General features: G+C 37.8%; 1 protein-coding gene across 1 annotated transcript in view; it reads right to left on the minus strand.

Moving 5' to 3' along the window:
• Positions 1 to 19,027, minus strand: part of LOC131359437 (peroxidasin homolog) — a 58,915-nt gene that overhangs the window by 22,552 nt on the left and 17,336 nt on the right. The window contains exons 2-11 of the mRNA XM_058399317.1: positions 14,763 to 14,834; positions 13,843 to 13,914; positions 10,317 to 10,388; positions 7,787 to 7,858; positions 6,235 to 6,306; positions 5,660 to 5,829; positions 3,462 to 3,579; positions 3,153 to 3,322; positions 1,424 to 1,696; positions 989 to 1,105 (exon numbers count right to left, since the gene is read on the minus strand). Coding sequence (XP_058255300.1) covers positions 989 to 1,105; positions 1,424 to 1,696; positions 3,153 to 3,322; positions 3,462 to 3,579; positions 5,660 to 5,829; positions 6,235 to 6,306; positions 7,787 to 7,858; positions 10,317 to 10,388; positions 13,843 to 13,914; positions 14,763 to 14,834 — 1,208 coding nt within the window. The remainder of the gene's footprint in view (positions 1 to 988; positions 1,106 to 1,423; positions 1,697 to 3,152; positions 3,323 to 3,461; positions 3,580 to 5,659; positions 5,830 to 6,234; positions 6,307 to 7,786; positions 7,859 to 10,316; positions 10,389 to 13,842; positions 13,915 to 14,762; positions 14,835 to 19,027) is intronic.

The following is a 19,027-nucleotide window of genomic DNA, read 5'->3' on the forward strand; positions in this document are numbered from 1 at the left end:
TCTTCTCTTTATCATAATATAAAAGAAGAAAAAAAAACTTCCAACAAGGGGGAAAATGTTGGTGGGTTAGACCACTCCTTAACCATAATGTTAAGATAAAAGTTCATAATGCAGTGATTGTATTTGTTTAGCATTTCTTCATGCTGCATTTCTTTGTGATGTTTCTGTTCATGAATCAAGCTGCAAACGGTCAATTAATGCGATGTACAGATCAGACTTCATCTTTGTGTCCTTTCCCCATCCACTCCTCCATAAGTGTGCAAAACAATGATAAACAGTGATCATTGCTGAAACATTACTAAATATCTTATAAGCTCAGTTCTGGACAATGTTCTCCTCATGTCAGTATGCATTTCCATTGGACGCCTACCAGGATAGATTCCATTAGATTTCCACTATCATGCTGACCAGGATAAAGCACTTGCCGAAGATAAATGAATAAATGAATGAATGTTTAGCATATTTAGTAACCTTTAGTGCTTTATAGAAACAATACTATTCATATTTTATTTTTTCTGTGGCTGGTTTTCTCTTCGGAAATGAAATAATGACACAGCAACTGAAAAATAATCACATCTTGCATTTCAGGAGTTCTTGCATAGTTTACATTTGTGATATGTATGATCCTCACTTCATCATATTCCTCCCACCTAACCATTATTTTTCACCCAATATCTAAGGATGACTTCCTAAAATACTTTTTCTTTCTCTAACTATTATGTTCCAAATGAACCTTCATTTACCTTTCAAAACTAACCTTCAAGTTTATATTGAAAGCACAAATCTAAAATGATCAAATTAGACCTGAGTTAAATTAAAGGTGTAAAAATGCTATTAGAAATATGAAAAACAGATTTTAGGGGTTTTTTTTTTCAATGTGTGAAAACCAAATTACTTTCAAAATGTAAGCTAAAAATTAGCGTGCATGTAAATGCAGGTGTAATCGTGTTTAATGTCTACAGCATATAGGTTCATTAAATGATCTCACCGCCACGTGTCCAGGCTATGAAAGGCTCGGGATAGCCGGTAGCTTCACAGGGAAAATCAACTGTATGGCCTTCTAACACCGTCTGGTCTTGTGGGGTCACTGTGAACTGAGGAACAGCTGCAGGAGAAACACATACAGAAAGGCGCGACTGATTTATAGTTAGAGTTAGGCAGCATTAGTTTTAGAAGTGTGAGAATAAACAGAAATGAACCTTTGCTCTTTGCTGTTTTCTTTTATCTTGTTGTCATATATGTTTCCACTGAGGCATGGGACTTCAGAGAAACTTTAACAAAGAAAGTCTAATTACTTGATATTAAGAAATATTAAAAAATTGAAAACCCTTCTTGAGTCAAGAGCCTGATATGCTCTATTCTTTTCTTTTTTAAAAAGGGTTTGTGTACTATTTCTGGAAACATTTCTCCTCTTCTCTCTTACCCTGCACGATGATGTAGGCAGTGGCGTGGATGGTGTCTATGTTATTGCTGGCGTAGCAGGTGTACTGGCCTCCATCATCCTGGTTGACGTTCTGGATGTAAAGCCCTCCTGAGGATGTGATGCTGATGCGAGGACTGCTGGGTAGAGTGCTGCGGTCTCCTCTTGTCCATGTCACCCGGGGATGAGGCTGCCCTGTGGCACTACACTCCAGAGTCACGCTTTCTCCCACCAGCACCTCTGTGTTCTGAGGCTGGATCACGAAACTAGGCCGAGCTACACAGGATCCAAACAGAAGACAAAAACGCCATTCAGTTTTTCCCAGTTCTGGAAGAATGATTACCTGATAACCAAGAGTAGGAAGAACAATGGACCATTCACATGAATTATAAACTACCATACAAGGTCATGACCACTCGTAGGATCAGATGCATCTTTTTTATGTTCTCAAAGTCTCACAAAACCTGCGAGGCAGACCAATTGAAAAAAGAAATTAATTGTAAATTAAATCTTTGAATGGGTTCAACCTTTAATTTTTAGTTTAAGGCTATAAATAAGACAATTCAGTGTTTTTTTTTCTCACACTGGTGCTTCACATTACCACTTTTGACTAGCACGACAAACTCTGAACATATGATACACATCTGTTTTGAATTTCACGCATACTCCTCTGACAATTCGTCTTTAAACTGTTTTCATCGTTGGCATTTTGTGAAACAAGCCACATCATCATATTGCTAATCAGAGCAGAGAGTGGATAAATAAAATCAGAAATCAGCAAGTCTGTAAAATCTCACCCCTTTCTTGCATAATGTCTCCAGCCCTGCACTCAGTCTTTGGTCTGATGAGCTGCCTTCAGCGAAAAGGTTTACATAAATGCACGTGATCAGATAAACTGTAACGAAGGATCTGCTACGGATGCTGAGCTTATTCATGTTTAGAAAACTAGAGTCATTGAACTACATCCAGTTTTTTTCATAGGTTTCTTGGCTCTGCTACAGTATTTTGAACATGCCCAGACCATTCCCTGTGTAAGTGGTGTTAAATGTTTGCATTTTGGAACATGAGAGCCTCTTATATTTTATGATGCTGTAATGTGTATGTTTAATACTAACACCTTTTTTCGAAATAAATTTTCAGTGCTACTGTTTCATAATGATGCAAAGCCCCTAGCACTTTTGCTTCACTGCAAAATATTTAATAATAATAAGAAAAAATTAATAATTCATCAAGCCTAAATCGCAAAATTGTTAGTATCTGTGTGATCACTGAAAAATCATGAAAAATCTTTCTTGCAACTGGAATATATATATGTATATATTATATTATATATGATGTTTGAATCCAAAAGAGATTATTTATGCCACCCAAAAAATGTAGAACTGAGAAATTTTGTTTTGTGAAATAAAGTTTAAATATGGTTCAGATGCCTTGTGTTTTGTGTGTGCTCCAAAAAAGGCATTATCGAGCAGAAAACAAAAAAATGTGTGAGAAAAATTCTCACAGATTTATCCCCCTAAACAGCCAACAGCCGAACTGAATATGAAAAGAACACTGTTCTATAAAAAGATAAGTCCAAACCTTTCACTCTTACAGTAAATGACAATAAGAATACAGTGGTGCCCAAAACCGAATTACCATCTACAATCAAAGCAAAAAGAAATAAGCAGCAGCTTCTTGCAAAGCGTCATGTTTTGTTCCTGGGACAGTCATACGAAGGTGTGAGGCTTACATGGTGTACCAAAGTAGCGCAAGGTGACCTCTCCTGTTTTGACCTCGCCAGCGACATTTTTGGCCATGCATTGGTACACGCCCTGGTCAGTTTCCCTTGTGTCCTGAATCATCAGGGTGCCGTCTTCCAGAAGATTCAGGCGCGAGTCATCTTGCATGTTAAGGGCGTTGCTGTAAAAACAATCAGAGTTTAATAACAATTCATAAACACAATCTGGAATAATATTAGCTCTGTAAACAATGTGCAAACTGTCCAAAAAACAGTTAACATGTATGCTGTATATTTCTTAGATTAAAAAGCTGCTCTCACTTGTTTCTCAGCCAGATGATCTGGGGTTTGGGATTGCCCTCCGCCCTGCATGTGAAATACACAGTGTTCCCTGAAGTCACGTCCACATCCTGTGGCTCAGATGTGATCCGAGGAACCTCTATACATACGTCAAACAGAAGTGGGGTAAAGGAATGGTGGGGAGGGGGAGGATTGGTGTAAGAAAGGAAAAAGACAGAAAAGAATAATGTTACTAGAGGTGGATTAATATGCTACCATCAGAATTGGACCGTAGAAGGCTGACTTGTACATGATGATGTCACGACAGTTGGACGTCTAAGTGGGGGCTTATAATGTCTCGGCACAACACCAGACATTTCTCTTGCACACATGCCGAGAAACCTGGTGCCTTTACAGGCATCACAATTTGCAATAAACCTGCTGTGTGAATGGCAGAATAAGCTGAAGTTCATTTTAGCAAATCCATGAATGAAAGGCTGTTTTGTAGTAGTCCTTTATTATGATTTACATTAATAGCCTGGTCCAAAGCATTATCAGACTATTTCTACACAGGCAGAGGAAGAAAAAGAGTGAGAGAGAGAGAGAGAGAGAGAGAGAGAAATTTAATGCAGATCAAACATGGCATCCAGACATATACCTTCTTTCTCATATGAGCCAATTCTCAATAAACTATGAAGCCATACCCATTCTGTCATCGTAAACGCTGAAACACAAAGCAGTCGTGTGTTCATGTCCATTTGGCATCCTGCCTGTCCCCTGCACTACACACCTCCGCTTTCCCCAGTTACGCTTTCTGACATTGTAATTATAACTCCGTTTGCCAGCCACACTCAAACTGCCACCATTCCACACCAAATGCACTAAAGTGGCAGTGCCACACTGAGCCATGATGTGTTTTTACAGCTGCTCCAACTCTCTGGGTATCATTCCTGAGAGTGGGAGAGTGGGAGACATTCCAGTGCAGAGCCTGCAGACACATTATGAGTATGGTTTACACCAACAAGCCTGAGCACGTTTGTGGCAAATTAGCCACAGAAGTTCGTGGCTTCTTTGTAGTGCACAGACGGCTGTGGTGTACTTGAAAATCCGTGGATTACATAAGAGAAAGCACTAAAGCTTTCTAGCTCGTTTTGAACGAAACAAGAGGAAACTTGCTTTGGGAAGCAAAAAAGCTCGTTTGCCCACATCTGAGTGATATGAATAAGGATGACGCCTGCCTTCCTTTACTGCTGATTGCACTGCCTCCCTGTAGGATTGACCTTCATTTGTTTAGCAGATGCCTGAGACTGAGGGAGCTACAGTTGACCCACTACTCACTCTGGCAGAACATTCAGTGTGTAGGAGGCTAAACACATCAACAGAGTTACATCTGGAAACTCACTTCTTAGCCTGCATTCATACTAGCAAGAAACATATCACTAATATCACTCTGGCTATGACTTTTTAAATGGTAATAGCCAAAATGTTAACAGGTGTCCCTATAATTTATACAAATTACTGTTACCTTTGATTAAAATGGATGAATATAGTTTAATAATAACCAGGAAAGGTTTTATATTTTTGGTAAAAAATAAATAAATAAATACATACATGGTTGAATTGGAACCAGCTGCACATCCTGCCTCATTGTACTGAACAAAAAAGGTTTACTCATAAAACATTTGCTACACTTAATTTAATAATAATATAATATCAGTTGTAACAAAAGCTGGAGCACTGGATAGCCGAACATTTGAGAAACTTGCCTGGTCATTTTGCCAGTTGCGTGCCCAAAACACACTTCCTGTTCTTGCCTGACAAAAGTAGAGGCTGATGTGATCACACAGTCGCCTCAAGGTTTGTTGAACTGTACATTTTGAAATGCTTTTCTGCTCACCATGCTTGTAAAGAGCGGTTATTTAAATTACCAGTCTGACCTCCGACCTCGCTCGTCAACATAACGTCCGTATTCCTGCTTCTCATCGGATACAGTTTGGTTTTCACACCATTCTGTGTAAACCCTAGTCTGTTGTGAGTGAAAATCCCAGGAGCTCAAAAATGTGAGAGACACTCCAACCAGCACAGACAACCATACCACGATCTATGTGACTGAGCCCAGTATTTTCTTCATTCTTACATTTGATGTGAACATTCACTGAAGCTTGCATGCTTTGATGTGTTGCACTGCTACCACATGATTGGCTGACTGGATAATTGCATGAATGAACAGGTATTCTTACCACAGTTGAGCTCCTCTGCTGTGAGGGTGGCTACGGATCGGCCCTGCAGGCGGCTGGGGTATTCGCACGTGGCAGCAGCCTGGGCATTGCCAGACTCTGCGTACTGCTTCAGTAGGTCTGCCAGCCATAGAAGCTCACAGTCACAATTCAGTGTGTTCGAGTCCAGACGCCTGAGCAGGGACACACAGATTTGAACTGTTAGTTAGATTTTACTACCTGACAGTAAGGGATATGAATATGTATATAATATAATATTACAACTGAATTGTAATGTAAATGTTAACATGTATAATAGTAATTGTTGCAATGTCAATCATTCAACAAAAAAATGTTAGAGGCAAGATGAACCTTAAGTCAATGTAGAAATTAAAACATCTAAGCAGCGTGATAATGTTCATTCATTCCGTTTTATAACTTCTAATCTCTCAATGTCAGGTTTCTACTTAGATTTCTCAGCTGGACTTGTTCTTTACATCAGACTTTTACAGTTTGTACACTATCTCAGAATTTGAAACTGCCCTGCATTATGTGACCTTCCTCTCGTGTGCTGTTTTGCATTTGCTGTGAGCACTCACAGTCTCTTCATAGACTGTAGATGGGAGAAAGTCCCCAGTGCAAGGTGTGTTATTCTGTTGTTGTGCAAAAACCTATAAAAAGCAGACAAAATAAAACAAAATAAGGTGTCAGGAATTGAGTGAATATCCTATCTCTCCACAAAAAAAACAAATCCGATAACATACATTGTATAAAATGGCATCAGTGTTGGAATGCTAGAGTGGAGACGTTTTTCCCAGTGTATTTACAGGATATTTTACAGTGTATGTATTATATAAATACTTGGAGACACTTTTGCATTCATAGCAATGCAAAGAATTTCGAAAGCAGATAAAATATGTTAATGGGAATCAGTTGCAAAACTTTTCTATGAAGCTGATCTGGGGTCTGCTTCCAGCTGTGAGGACCATATGCTCCGTGAAAGGCCAGTCCTCCGAGACGCTCTTATTTTATACAGGAAATAATATGACTACTTTCCCAGATTTTGTGTAATCACTTCTTCGCTCTTTACCAAACATGTTCTGGAACTTCAAACAGCATTCATCATCGATCATTTATCAGCATTAAAAACAGATGAGTCTGCTTATGTATATTGAGAAACAGTGCCATCTTCTATTAAGCACAAGCTGAGCTGAGAGACACTTCCTCTTCCCATCTGGCGTATCTCCCATGGACACACTAACCTACAAAAATATTCCATTCTAATATGTCTGAGGATATAAAAAAGCTGAGTTTTTTTCTTTTTTTTTGTAGCAGCAGCAGCAGCTTTAGAAGCACTTCCTGCACCTGGGATCTTTAAGAGTCCTCTCTATTTCCTTCTCTCTTTGTGTTAGACCAGGTGGCTCCTCTATCCTGTTCTCGGAGGGACTGGAAAAAGAAGGCTGGATTCCAGCACGTCACCCGTAAACAGAGGTGGAATAAAGGAATCAGAGCAGCTACCAAACTCCAAACATCTGGTATGAAATCCAAGAGGAATGGAGGGCTGGGGGATGGGGGAGGGATGGAGGGGGTTTGTTGGGGGAAGAAATCCTTTCCAGTGGTCATCTTCACTGCAAGTCTGGTTCATGTATAATTTTAGACGAAGGAAGCCAGACTTTCAGTTACATACAACAAAATTCCACAGATGCAACACTGAAAGCTGATGCCACTTTACTGCTTTCAAAAGTCTCCATATCACCACAGGGCTGATACCATTTGCAATAAAAAAAAAAAGAAGAAAAACTGGATAACTATACAGACTAATGTTTTACAGGAATTTGAGAACAGAAACTTTTGTACGTGGCTCTGGATAACGGTGTCTGTCAAATGCAAATGTAAATGTATTTCATTTCCATTGTCATTTTGGAGGCATTATGTGCTTTTCAGTTCATTCAGGGCAATGCCATTGCAAAACAAGAAATATGATCACTATTATCATGAATAGAGTTTACACAGTGTCTGAGATCACCCTCATGCATCTACATGAATGCTTTGATCTGCAGTCCAAAGCCTCATTAACATGTTGAAAAATGGTACAATGAATGGATCCTAAAAGAAGAACGTCAGAGAGATGATATCCTAGAGGAGACTCACAGCCGTTCCAGCTTGGGCAAGTGAATGAAAGACTCGGGTTCTAACGCTTCGATGTTGTTGAAATGGAGATATCTGTAGGAAAAGAAAGAAGAAACATATGATAAATACCGTGCATTTATTTCTTATAGAAACTTTTGCTCTTCTGCTTCTGCTTTAGTATACCAAATACCTTTTATTTCCATTTTCAGCATAAATATGAATTTGATAGGCATGTGGTTTAATGCTAAACACACCCAGAAGAGATTTGTGAGAGTTTCAGTATGTGTGATTGCTCAGACTGCCTTAAAAAAACATACCCATGAGAGAAAGTAATCTTTCCAGCATTTGTTTAACTGGCTGAAAATCAAAGAGCAAAAAAAAGGCAGATCAACTGGATCGTGTTCAACAATTTTTGGCAACAATTGTAAACCTGGCAAATTTCATATTTATTTTGCTCATTCATGGCTAGCTTGTTTCCGTGCCAGACAGGCAAGGCGTATGACAATAGACACAAATCAATTATATTCACGTGTGTAACTTTCTACAAAAATAGTCAGTGATATAATCTGCTATAGGATTTATCAGTGCTGACATCCATTACACATTATAACACTGATAAAGCACATTTGCATGACAGAGTTATATAGAATGCAAAATAGTCCTTTAAGTCTATAGTTAAAATGGATGGATGTGAAAACCAAAGTCCAAAGTTTTATGGATTTCGGTCTTCTGCTCAGTTTTGTTGGTTGTTGTTATTTAATGCTATCAAACCAGTTATAGCTGACAGAGCTGAAAGAATGCATTGACTGTATGCTCTTTTTTTTTTCCACGAGTGGTCTGGTTTGTCATTATCTAATCATACTGGACTGAAAACATGATAATAAAACACAGGCATCTGCGAAATAAGCTGAGTTAGTATTATGTCTGACTTTCTCACACATATTTGAGGTTACCGAGACTTTTGTTTTCCTGAGACAATTTATGATGCCTACAGCAGAAAAAGGTCAGCAGTAATAAACATGCACATAGAAAATGACTAAATAATCATGAGTTTTAAACACATGGTTAAGAGTTCTGCCCTCTAGGCACAACAGAAATGTGTTTGTCCTACAAGTTCGAGCTCCCGCAATGCCACAGCCATCCATGACCATGTTTAAAAGAGCAAAACTGACCATGCTCCCTGATAAGCGGAGATAGAGAACTCGTTTACAATTACAGTGGCACTAACCAAATGAGCTTATGCATGTGGAAGATGGCAGGCAGTGCTTTTTTGTGTTATTCTGGCATGTGTCACAGCATGAGCAGCATTTTGGCAAAACACAGTTAGCTGGCTTCATATGTTTCAGAGGAAGTGACCCTCTCTGGCTGACAGCTGCCGTATGACTGGGGACAGCTGGCTGCTGAGTGGAAATTAAGACAATTCAACTCTTTGAACAGTAAATTCGAATCCATACAAGCTTATAATTAAAGCAACAATAGCAAGCAGCAAATGAGGTACTACTCACTACTACTACGACTCATGATAATAACACTACTACCAGTAAAATCTACTATCTACTCGACTACTGCTAATACCAGTACACCTGCTAGCCATTACTACTAATATGACTGTTACTGCTGCTAGATAATACAACTATTACTATTGTTAATACTAGTTTTACTACTACCATTACTATCACTACTACTACTGCTAATTAATACTACTATAACTATTACTACTGTTAATACTATTATTATTACTGCCACTAATGTACTTACTATTACTACTACTACTACTACAAATATTACTATTGCTAATACTATCATTACAAGTACCATTACTATCAGTACTACCACTAATAAATATATTGCTACTACTACTATTACTATCATTCTGACTAATATAATGATACTAATGCTAATCCTATTAATACTATTAGAGTAGAGAGTATTTAATTAATCCCAAGTGGAAATTTGGGAAAATGTTTTACCACTGCTGCTGTTTCTTCTACTATTACTGCTACTACTATGTCTTCTAGAACTTATACTATTATTTCCAGCAATACTACTGTTGCTACTAATACTGCTGCTAATGTTGTTACTACTACCACATTTAGAACTATTATTGCTACTAATAATTTTAACATTACTACTGCTAATACTAGTACAACTACCATTGCTATCACCACTACTACTACTCCTAGTCTCTTAGCCTGAATAGTCAGATGAGAGGCCCTGAAATGTGCACGTTTTGTCATAGGGACCAGATGTGCCAGATCCAGAGGTTAGGGGTCATGGGTTAACACTACAAAAACAACTCGCTGCACATGCTGCATGCATGTTGTCAGTAACACACCTGGCCTTCAGTGATACATGTCAGCTGCATGGCTTTGCTGTCAAAATGATTCATGACTCTGCCACGGACATTGTTTAGGTTGATCAGGACGTATCCTACCAAATAACGTGACCCTACTTAAAAAGCAAAGTCTTCTCATAAGAGCAGAAACTTAAAAGAAAAGAAGACATGAAGGCAGAGTGAAATGAGGCAGGAAGAGAGAAAAAGGTCACTTACAGTTGTTCTAGAGAGACCAGGCCCTTGAACGCTTGTCGGTCTATCGATTGGATTTCATTCTTGTACAAATAGCTGTGTAGAGAAATAAAGTGTGTGTGTGTTAGAAAAACACAGGAAATGTGAACTAATGTGAGAATTCTAGTTATACAATAATATCCTTTTCCAAATCATCTGGACTCTGGAGATATGAGAGCTGTTTAACATGTGCAGGATTTAATTAATCATGGGACATGCTTCAAGCCTTGTTTTAGAAAATATATACTTTTTTGTGTTAAAACAAAGCTAACAGTTAATATGCAGTGCAACAGCCAACATCTAACTGAAATGTGTTATGTTAAACAGGTACAGTCTCTGTTGCTTGATCATGCAATGCTGAAATGTTTTACATCTATACATGTCTGTTTTTACAAGTACACACAGATACTGATTTAAACATATGTTAATGACAGCAGTTCACAAATATAAGGGCAAAGTATATATTAGACATAAGGATACCCTGCATGTAAAAACCTGTTCGTTTAGCCCAGGGCAGTGATCTGACAGGAAAAGATGGCCAGTGTATTGTCTGGGACTGAAATGGTTTGCTTTATCAATCAGAGTGGAATGTGAAGGGGTGACTGCACACATGAACATGAAAGTTTGGTGCTGGCAAAGCAGAGATGCACCGTGGGAAACAGGAACTCAGTACTATGAGTGTCTCCTCTAGGGAGTGGGGGTTTAAGGAGTCAGCTGTTCAAAGTTTGGCTAACTAATAGAAATGCTCTTGAAGCTTGACTGTTGATTTTCCACATATTAGGTTACCTTACAAAAATATATCTCAGTCATACTCCTCAGCTGCTGAGTGTTTGGTCAAGCAAAAAAGTAAATACTCCGACAACCCGAAGACCTCCATTAACCATTCATTATAGCGCACAAATGAGGCCAATACAATTCATTCATACTTACTGGACCATCAAAACATAAACATGTGAAGAATTCTTTATATATAAATAAAAGCTCTGAATGCTGCCGTGGCTAAATTCTGGCACACTGCCCATAAGACATGAAAAGCTCAGGTTTTTGATGAAAATTGGGGTTTTCTGCCTATAAATGATCACAACTGAACCACAAAAAAATATTTCAGCAAAGCAACATGGAAATTTTTCATTCACATTTTTAATCTAAGCTATTCCCCTGGGATTGTGCTGTACAAGAAGCAATTTTAACAAACAGACTGCTTAAAGTTCAGCTTGTAATCAGATGCTGCACCTGCAGAAAATTTATACTTAAAAAAAAAATGTAGATAAAGATATATGCAAAAGAGAAATATACTTTAGAAAGTTTAGTCTGTTGTTTTCAGAACTATGCATTAATATTACAGGAAAGATTTCAGTGTAGAAAAAGTCAAAGAAGAAGAACATTTTGAATCTCATACAGGTATACAGAAATGGAAGCAATAAATCAGGCTTAAGTTCTATGTGGACCACCAAGTAAGCACATCAGACTCTCATTACTAATTACTTTAACCGGATGCCAGAAATTTTTAAAATAATCCTCAGTATCCTTTCTTTCTATCCAATTTCTTTCCATTAGCTGATTCAAAACGGACTACAAATCAGACAAAAAAAAACTTTACACATTTTGCCAAAGCCTTTTTTTAATACGTGAGAATATCTAGCCTAGAAACCTCATTTGGCACTAATCCGATTTCACTAGGAAAAGAACATTAAGTCTCAATGTAGGAGTCATTTCAAGACAATTTGAAGCAAACCCACACTGCAGAGGTCATGTGTTTGTGCTATTGTCTAAGGTTGAATCATCTGCAAAATTGGGCTACTCTGAGTCAACTTGAAAGAGTCTTTTCCAAACCACAGTCTGTAGGATTAAGGCTTCAGGTTTCAGAGCAGGGGCATAATGATATCAGATGTAATAACAGGAATGAATGAATTCAAATGTCTGGTTTGGATTTTTTGACCTGACTGTAGAGATATTTGAAGTGGTCAGGGTGGTGACAGACGTAACTTTATTTAACAGACTGACTGACAAAGAAAGTGGACTTCATTCTGTCTGCCGGAAAACATAATAGAAGTATTAAACTGTAGCTTCCCACAAAAGGTCTTTCGGGTGATTATATAATTATATGTATTTTTTTTTGATGACCAAACTGCCCCATTTTGAACAAAGGTCTTCAGAAGCCAACCTCTAACAGAGAATTAACCCAAGAATGAACTTAGCAATCTACAACTCTTTAAAGCTGCATGCTCACTAATCACACTTAGATGTGAACGGTTTCATTAGGACTACAATTACAGACCCACAGTGTTCCTCAATATTTATCAATATACTCTCCACCACTAAAGACTAGCCCTATAATGACTAATAAGTAAATTCCTCCAAATTTCTGATTTCTGTCTTTGGTACCCTTAAAGTACCATCATTAAAAATACCGGGTCTGTAAATATACTGTAGTATATGAGCTTGCAATGGAAATGCTTCTGTGGCCATTTTCAACTGCTGCTAAACTAGCTCCAAACTGTCATATGTATATGACTCTCACATTTTTTAGTGATTTTATATAAGGAATCAAGCTGTTAAAGGAAAAAAACAAAACAATAAATGTCTATTCTTTAGCATATACCACATATTATAGTGTAAACATCGTATACTACACTGTACAGTACAATATATTTTCAGTTTAATTTTTAATCTGTATAGTACTGATGGTGCACATGGCGATAAAATCTTGAATCAATTGATGTGGCAATTACATTATAATTACACACTATTATATTTATTTATATCATATAAATATTGGTTATATTAGTCAATCATTTCCATTATTTAAAAATAATTCGTTTTTGGTATCACCTTACTTTTTTAATTTCCTCAAAACTACTCACTTTTCAACATCTTGTATAATATATTCCAGGAAAATCTATGTTAAAACAAAAAAATCACCCTTATTAATGAAGGTTAAGCAGCACAGAGCACTGCTGGATCCCTGAATTTAAAGGAAATGCCCTAAAAACACACTTAAATTTATTAGTGTATGTTGATATATGAGTCACGGGCCAGCCCGACCTCGGAAAAAATCTACAGACACATAAAGACGTTGAAATGCGTGAAGCAGGTGTTACATTAAAGAGCAGAAACGCGACCATACTGCCTGGATGCAAACGTAAACGCAGACAGCACAGCTGAGGCTTTCTTAACACCTTTGTGACTAACAAAAGTTAGCAGTGTGGGAAGGACTGACTGTTATTTAAGATGTCTCTGTTCTCCCGTGCCTTTAGGTGACAAATCTCAGACACCTCAAAGCACAGCACAGGCAATTAGATGCCGTAATGCGTGAGATTTGTTTTCCTTCTCAAACAATGGTTGTCAAGTGTCGAGGTTCTCAGAGAGCACTGTAAAGGGGGAACTGCACTCAGGATGATTGATATTCATGTGGCACGTCTACACGGAATACAAATAACGCACACTGTGACCTGAAATCAAACACTCGAGATCAGGTGAGAAAGAAATGTCAATGCATGAGTCAACTCACAGATATTTCAAGTTCTCCAAGTCCTCAAAAGTTCCTTTTGGGATTCTTCTGATGTGATTGTTGTTTAAAAGGCTTTAGGGAGAAAAAAAAACAACAACAAAACAACAGTACACATTTTAAACAGATGGTTATACAGTAGAGGCATACATCATGAATTCTGTCAAACAACACTTTTTTGGGGGATGAGGAAAAAACTTTAAAACAGAACAAAAACCTTTTGCGAATGTGCTATGGGATTGATTTTTCCACGTCTAGGACTATAACAGATTTTAGGTTCTCACGCAAATCAGCTTTCCTATTAAAATAACACATAAGCTTGCTTTAAGAGAATAAGCGTAGTGCAGCTGCTGGTGATTCAGAAAGTGTCAGTGGACCATTTAGAGAAAAGCTTCAACTCCGTTCCAGATACAGATCTATTCCAAGATTCACTTAATCTGCTCTGATGGCTTGATATTTTGTTGGTTTTCTTGTATTTTGTCTCTATATATGAATAAAGCGTGCACTTATAGTAGCAAAATATGTAATTAAGAGGTGGTGACCTGAGGTTGAATTCCTGTTACCTCCCTGTAGATGGTTATTGCCCTATAACAGCATGTCACTAAGTGTTTTATTCCTCTTATATCACAGCGATACGCTGATTATTTTAACTAATCACAAAAATGACTCTTTTTATCCATTTACATATTCAACAAACTGGGGATCACCGAACACCATCTGACCAATCAGTTTGGAGAACAGAGCAGCTGTGTGATGTCGAACGGTGGAAAATAAATTCTGGGAGGATTATGAGGTGACCTGCATGTGTGGCCTGCAGCACAAACCAGCGGCCCAGAGCACACTGTCAAAGTAAACACACGCTCATAAAAGTTTGTCGGAGCATGAAAACAAAGCGAGGCAGCCTAATGGCACGGGATACGTACAGCGTGTTGAGGTTCCTCAGTCGTCTGAAAGAGCCCGGCTGCAAGTCTTTAATTTTGTTAAACCTCAGGTCTCTGTTAAAACATTAAAACAGAAACATGCAGGGAGGATGATTAGATAATGAAATGCAATAACACAAGAACATGTTTAATAAGACATCAAACATATAACAAACAACAGCTGAAATATTAGTATTGTATTTTTTGACTGTATGAATAAGAAAAGGTGCACTTCATCAATATCAGGTTTGGCATCAAAATGAGAACAGTGCTTCTGTCTGCAAATGTTTGTTATGTTACTAAAAGAACTGGTTGTTTTTGATACAGTGGAACCTCGGCATACGAATGCCCTCCCTAACGAATTTTCACCTTAGGAATTGAAATTTTGCAAGAACTTTTCATCAGCATACGTAGCATTTTCGGCATACGAATGAACAATCCGAATTAAATGTCAGCTAAGTTGCACGTATGAATGGGAAACGTTCAAAACTTGTTTGTGTCAATGGAAAGCCAAATGAAGCCAAGTGAATTTTACGAGTTTACGAATTTTATCTTTTTTTTTCAGTCAGTGAAAGCTGTTTTGAAAGAGTCGACCCACGGTACCAACGTTTTTTTGTATTCGCACGTTTTTTTGTAGTGGCGTTTGTGGTCTTTTCTATTTGTAGCTCAAGCTTGGTGGCACGACTGCCTGTGTGGATGCTTGACATCGAATGCTTGGCTTGGGTCAGTTCTTTGTAAGCAGCTATACAGTTCACATACCCTTCATATTGGTAATATTGGTCATATATCATTTTTAAATTTGTATGCCGAGGTTCCACTGTGTTTGTTTGGTGTGGCACAAAAATAACAACATGACTGACATACTACCAGACAAATCCTAACATTCACACTTATTTCCTGAATACTTCATGGCACCTAAAGCATCCACGTGTATTATAGTTCAGGAAGTATAGATAACTCCAAGTAAGCACTGAGACACTCGCTGATACAGTTCTGCACACTCAGGTCAGGTTCCCTGGTGCTTCATAGATACTGTTTAAAGAATATAACAATATAACATAAACAACCAACATAATAAGAGCTAAAATGTTCAGTGAAGATCATGATTGCGTCTGTTACTCGTTTTATTATTAGCTTCACTCTTGACAAATAATAAAAACTGTGTAATCAGTCTGAAAAACAGAAACGTATCAAGGCATCCCAGTTAACCACAGGATTAGCATTAAGCTGGCCTTATTTTTCTGTAGTAACTGCATAATCTGGTGTCCATGTTAGCTGGAAAGCTATCTGCAATCTAATCAAAAAAAAGTCAGCAGGTTTAATCTAAAAAAATCCCTAAAAAACATGCTGTAGTCACAATAGAGATAGCTTTCTGCTTGCAGGTCAGTTACAAACACCTAACTTATAAACTTCAGCCTTGTTCATAATTAGCTTAAAGTATTTTTTCAGTACTCATCAGAACACCCTGAGCTTTATTTTATCATTGGACTGTCATATAGCAGAAAGGATGCCTTTGTAAATAGGAACATGAAGTGCTTGTAAAGTGCTTACAGAACCTCTACAAGAAAAATAAACCGTGATTCTTTTTTGGGGAACTTTTGTTAGGCAAAAATACGTTTTTCAGAATTTCAGAATACGAATGATGATGATGATGATTATTATTATTATAATTATTATTATTAGCACTGCTGCAGTTGAATAAGTCAGTAACAGACAGCCCTGTGTATAACTCATCTGCCATGTATGGCAGCCCGTTTGTAGACGCTGGGCCCAGCTTGAGTGCTGTGTGTGTTGTGGCATGCTCAGACAGGGCCAGAGCTGAATTCCAAAGGCCTTCCACATTGCTGCAGGCCATACTTTCAGCAAAGGCACAGAGCTGCTGCAGCACAAGGTGGAAACTATGCAGCACTCGGACAAACACTGCTGATTGTTTGGACTTGCTGAAATGGGGATCCTCCATCAGTTTTCTTCAGTGAAAGGTTAAATGTCTGACTCAAAACTCCAACAAAAATATGATGCTCCTTCCAGTACCTCATCACTGCAGAGTGCTTGAGTGAAAGTAAAGTGGGGAAAAAAATAATTGAACCAGTTTGGAACAGGAAATCGGTCATTTGTCTGGAACTTAATGGAGGCTGCAAAAGAGTGACATAATATAATGTCACAGGCCATGGAATATACTGAAATATTGGAAATATTGTTCAATGGAATATAATGAAAATATTGTCGATACATTTCTAAATAAATCTAATGTATGTATAACATAAATCAGTCCCTCTGGGATTTCATGGAGTGTTTTTGTAATTGTTGCATCCAAAAACTTGGCTTTTTTAAGGCAGTAAACTACCTGAATTGGTGAAAATACAAGAAATATAAGCAAAGGATTCTGTAATTACTTTTCACGGCTGCACTCATGTTCAACACGTGAATGGACAAGAGCTTTGGATGAATGCCAAAGCTGAATGTTGTAATGATGTTACATGATGCGTCTTGGCCCAATTTTCAGAGTTTGCTTGATTTTTTGGAGGGACTGATGAACGTGCAGTGTAAACTCATAAATAAGAGAAGAGAAACGAAGAGAGAGTCAGAGAGAGAGAGAGAGAGAGAGAGAGAGAGAGAGAGAGAGTGAGAGAGAGACATCCTATAGCCTCAGAAGCACTTGCTTGCCTAGATGATGTACTTTTGTGTACAATGTTGAGATTTTGTGTACCATGTTTCAACATCACTCCATCTATCATTACCACTGAACTACACTGTCGTTATTTCCGTAATCCAGGTATATGCAACACATATAAGTAGGTATAACACGTCATAAAATCCATTTTACATTTTGTCCATCTATTTAAACTAGTTAAAGGATCTTCCACAAAACAAGCCTGTTCCTGTAATCGCTTGCGTTATCACAGCTATAAACATTTATAAATGTCTCCGCATCAGCCTCTATTTTTACCTCTGTCTTAAAATCAACAACAAAAAAATACCTTGTGTGTTACTAAGAAACCAAAAGCAGAAGATTAAACAAACCTCAACAAACAATTACAGGCTTTTCTATGGGAATAATTATAAATGTTTATTATTAGATTATGTGGTGCGTCGATTATACAAGTCCCAATGAATGAGCTGGTACTATAGCAGCAATAACATTACTATAACCTCAGTGAAATCACATGTACCAGCTACACTCCTCAAATTATCAGTGACATACTGATTAAGCCTAAAAACAGTGTGTCTTATTTCTGATAACCTTTAAAGATGGAAAAGGTGGAACAACTTACGATGCTGATTCACTGAAATGTTTCGCGAAATTTGTAAACAAATGTTATAAAAACAGAAAATTGAATCTGACTGTGTCGTATAGGTTACACCATGAGGAAACTGCCTTGGCCAAATAGTTACCTTAAGCAGGCTTAAAGACAATGTGGCATTGTGTGTAATCAGTACAGTGTTCTTCAAATCAGATCCCTGCTGTGTTTACAGTGTGCTCTATGCTGGCTTATCAGGAGAGGAAGCTCATAACGCAAACATTTTTCTATACAAGATTCGCAAATCTCTTGCTTTATGGGTTTTAAACCCATCCTGAGGCCGTCCTGATCCTCTTCTTTAGAAGAAATAGTGTTTAGTGGTTGAAAGAAATTTCAGACTCTAACCACAACGTCCATGTTTGTGGAAATAGAAAAAAAAACGGTATGTTCGTTCTCGTGCAAAACATTTATACATCATATACCACAGTATAATCACAATACACAAAAATGCAAAAGGAATTATATCGGTTACAGAAATAGTACAAACACTGTGCTTAAGAAGAGTGAAGTATTTCTATGGAATTTCTCATACACTGCAGTTACAGAATTATGAAGTGTTAAAATTCAGATTTTTACTCTTTACCCTTGCAGTGCTCTAAATGTAAGGAATAATCTATAGTTTTGTTAACATCCGGAATAAAGGGATTCAATTGTCTTGCTATATTAGGATTAAACTGTCTAGCTCTTTAGGTGAAAAATTCATGCTGTATTGGACGTCTACCTGCACCGGGTTGCTTTTTCTTTCCCACCTAAGACATTGCGAGGACAGAGGATAGGCAAACTGCCAACATGTCGCTAAATATAACCTGCAATTAACCATATCAGGAGGACATCAGTGGCTATGTGTTTCACAAACCAAAAACTCACTAGAGAATTTGGCTTAAACAGTTAATTTGTCCCTCAATAAATTGCACTACTGGCATGAACACATACCCCAGCAGTGCTCATGACTGGTGGCGACCTTCCACT

This window comes from Hemibagrus wyckioides, linkage group LG09, assembly GCF_019097595.1.
Source record: "Hemibagrus wyckioides isolate EC202008001 linkage group LG09, SWU_Hwy_1.0, whole genome shotgun sequence".
In the NCBI taxonomy this organism is placed as follows: domain Eukaryota; kingdom Metazoa; phylum Chordata; class Actinopteri; order Siluriformes; family Bagridae; genus Hemibagrus; species Hemibagrus wyckioides.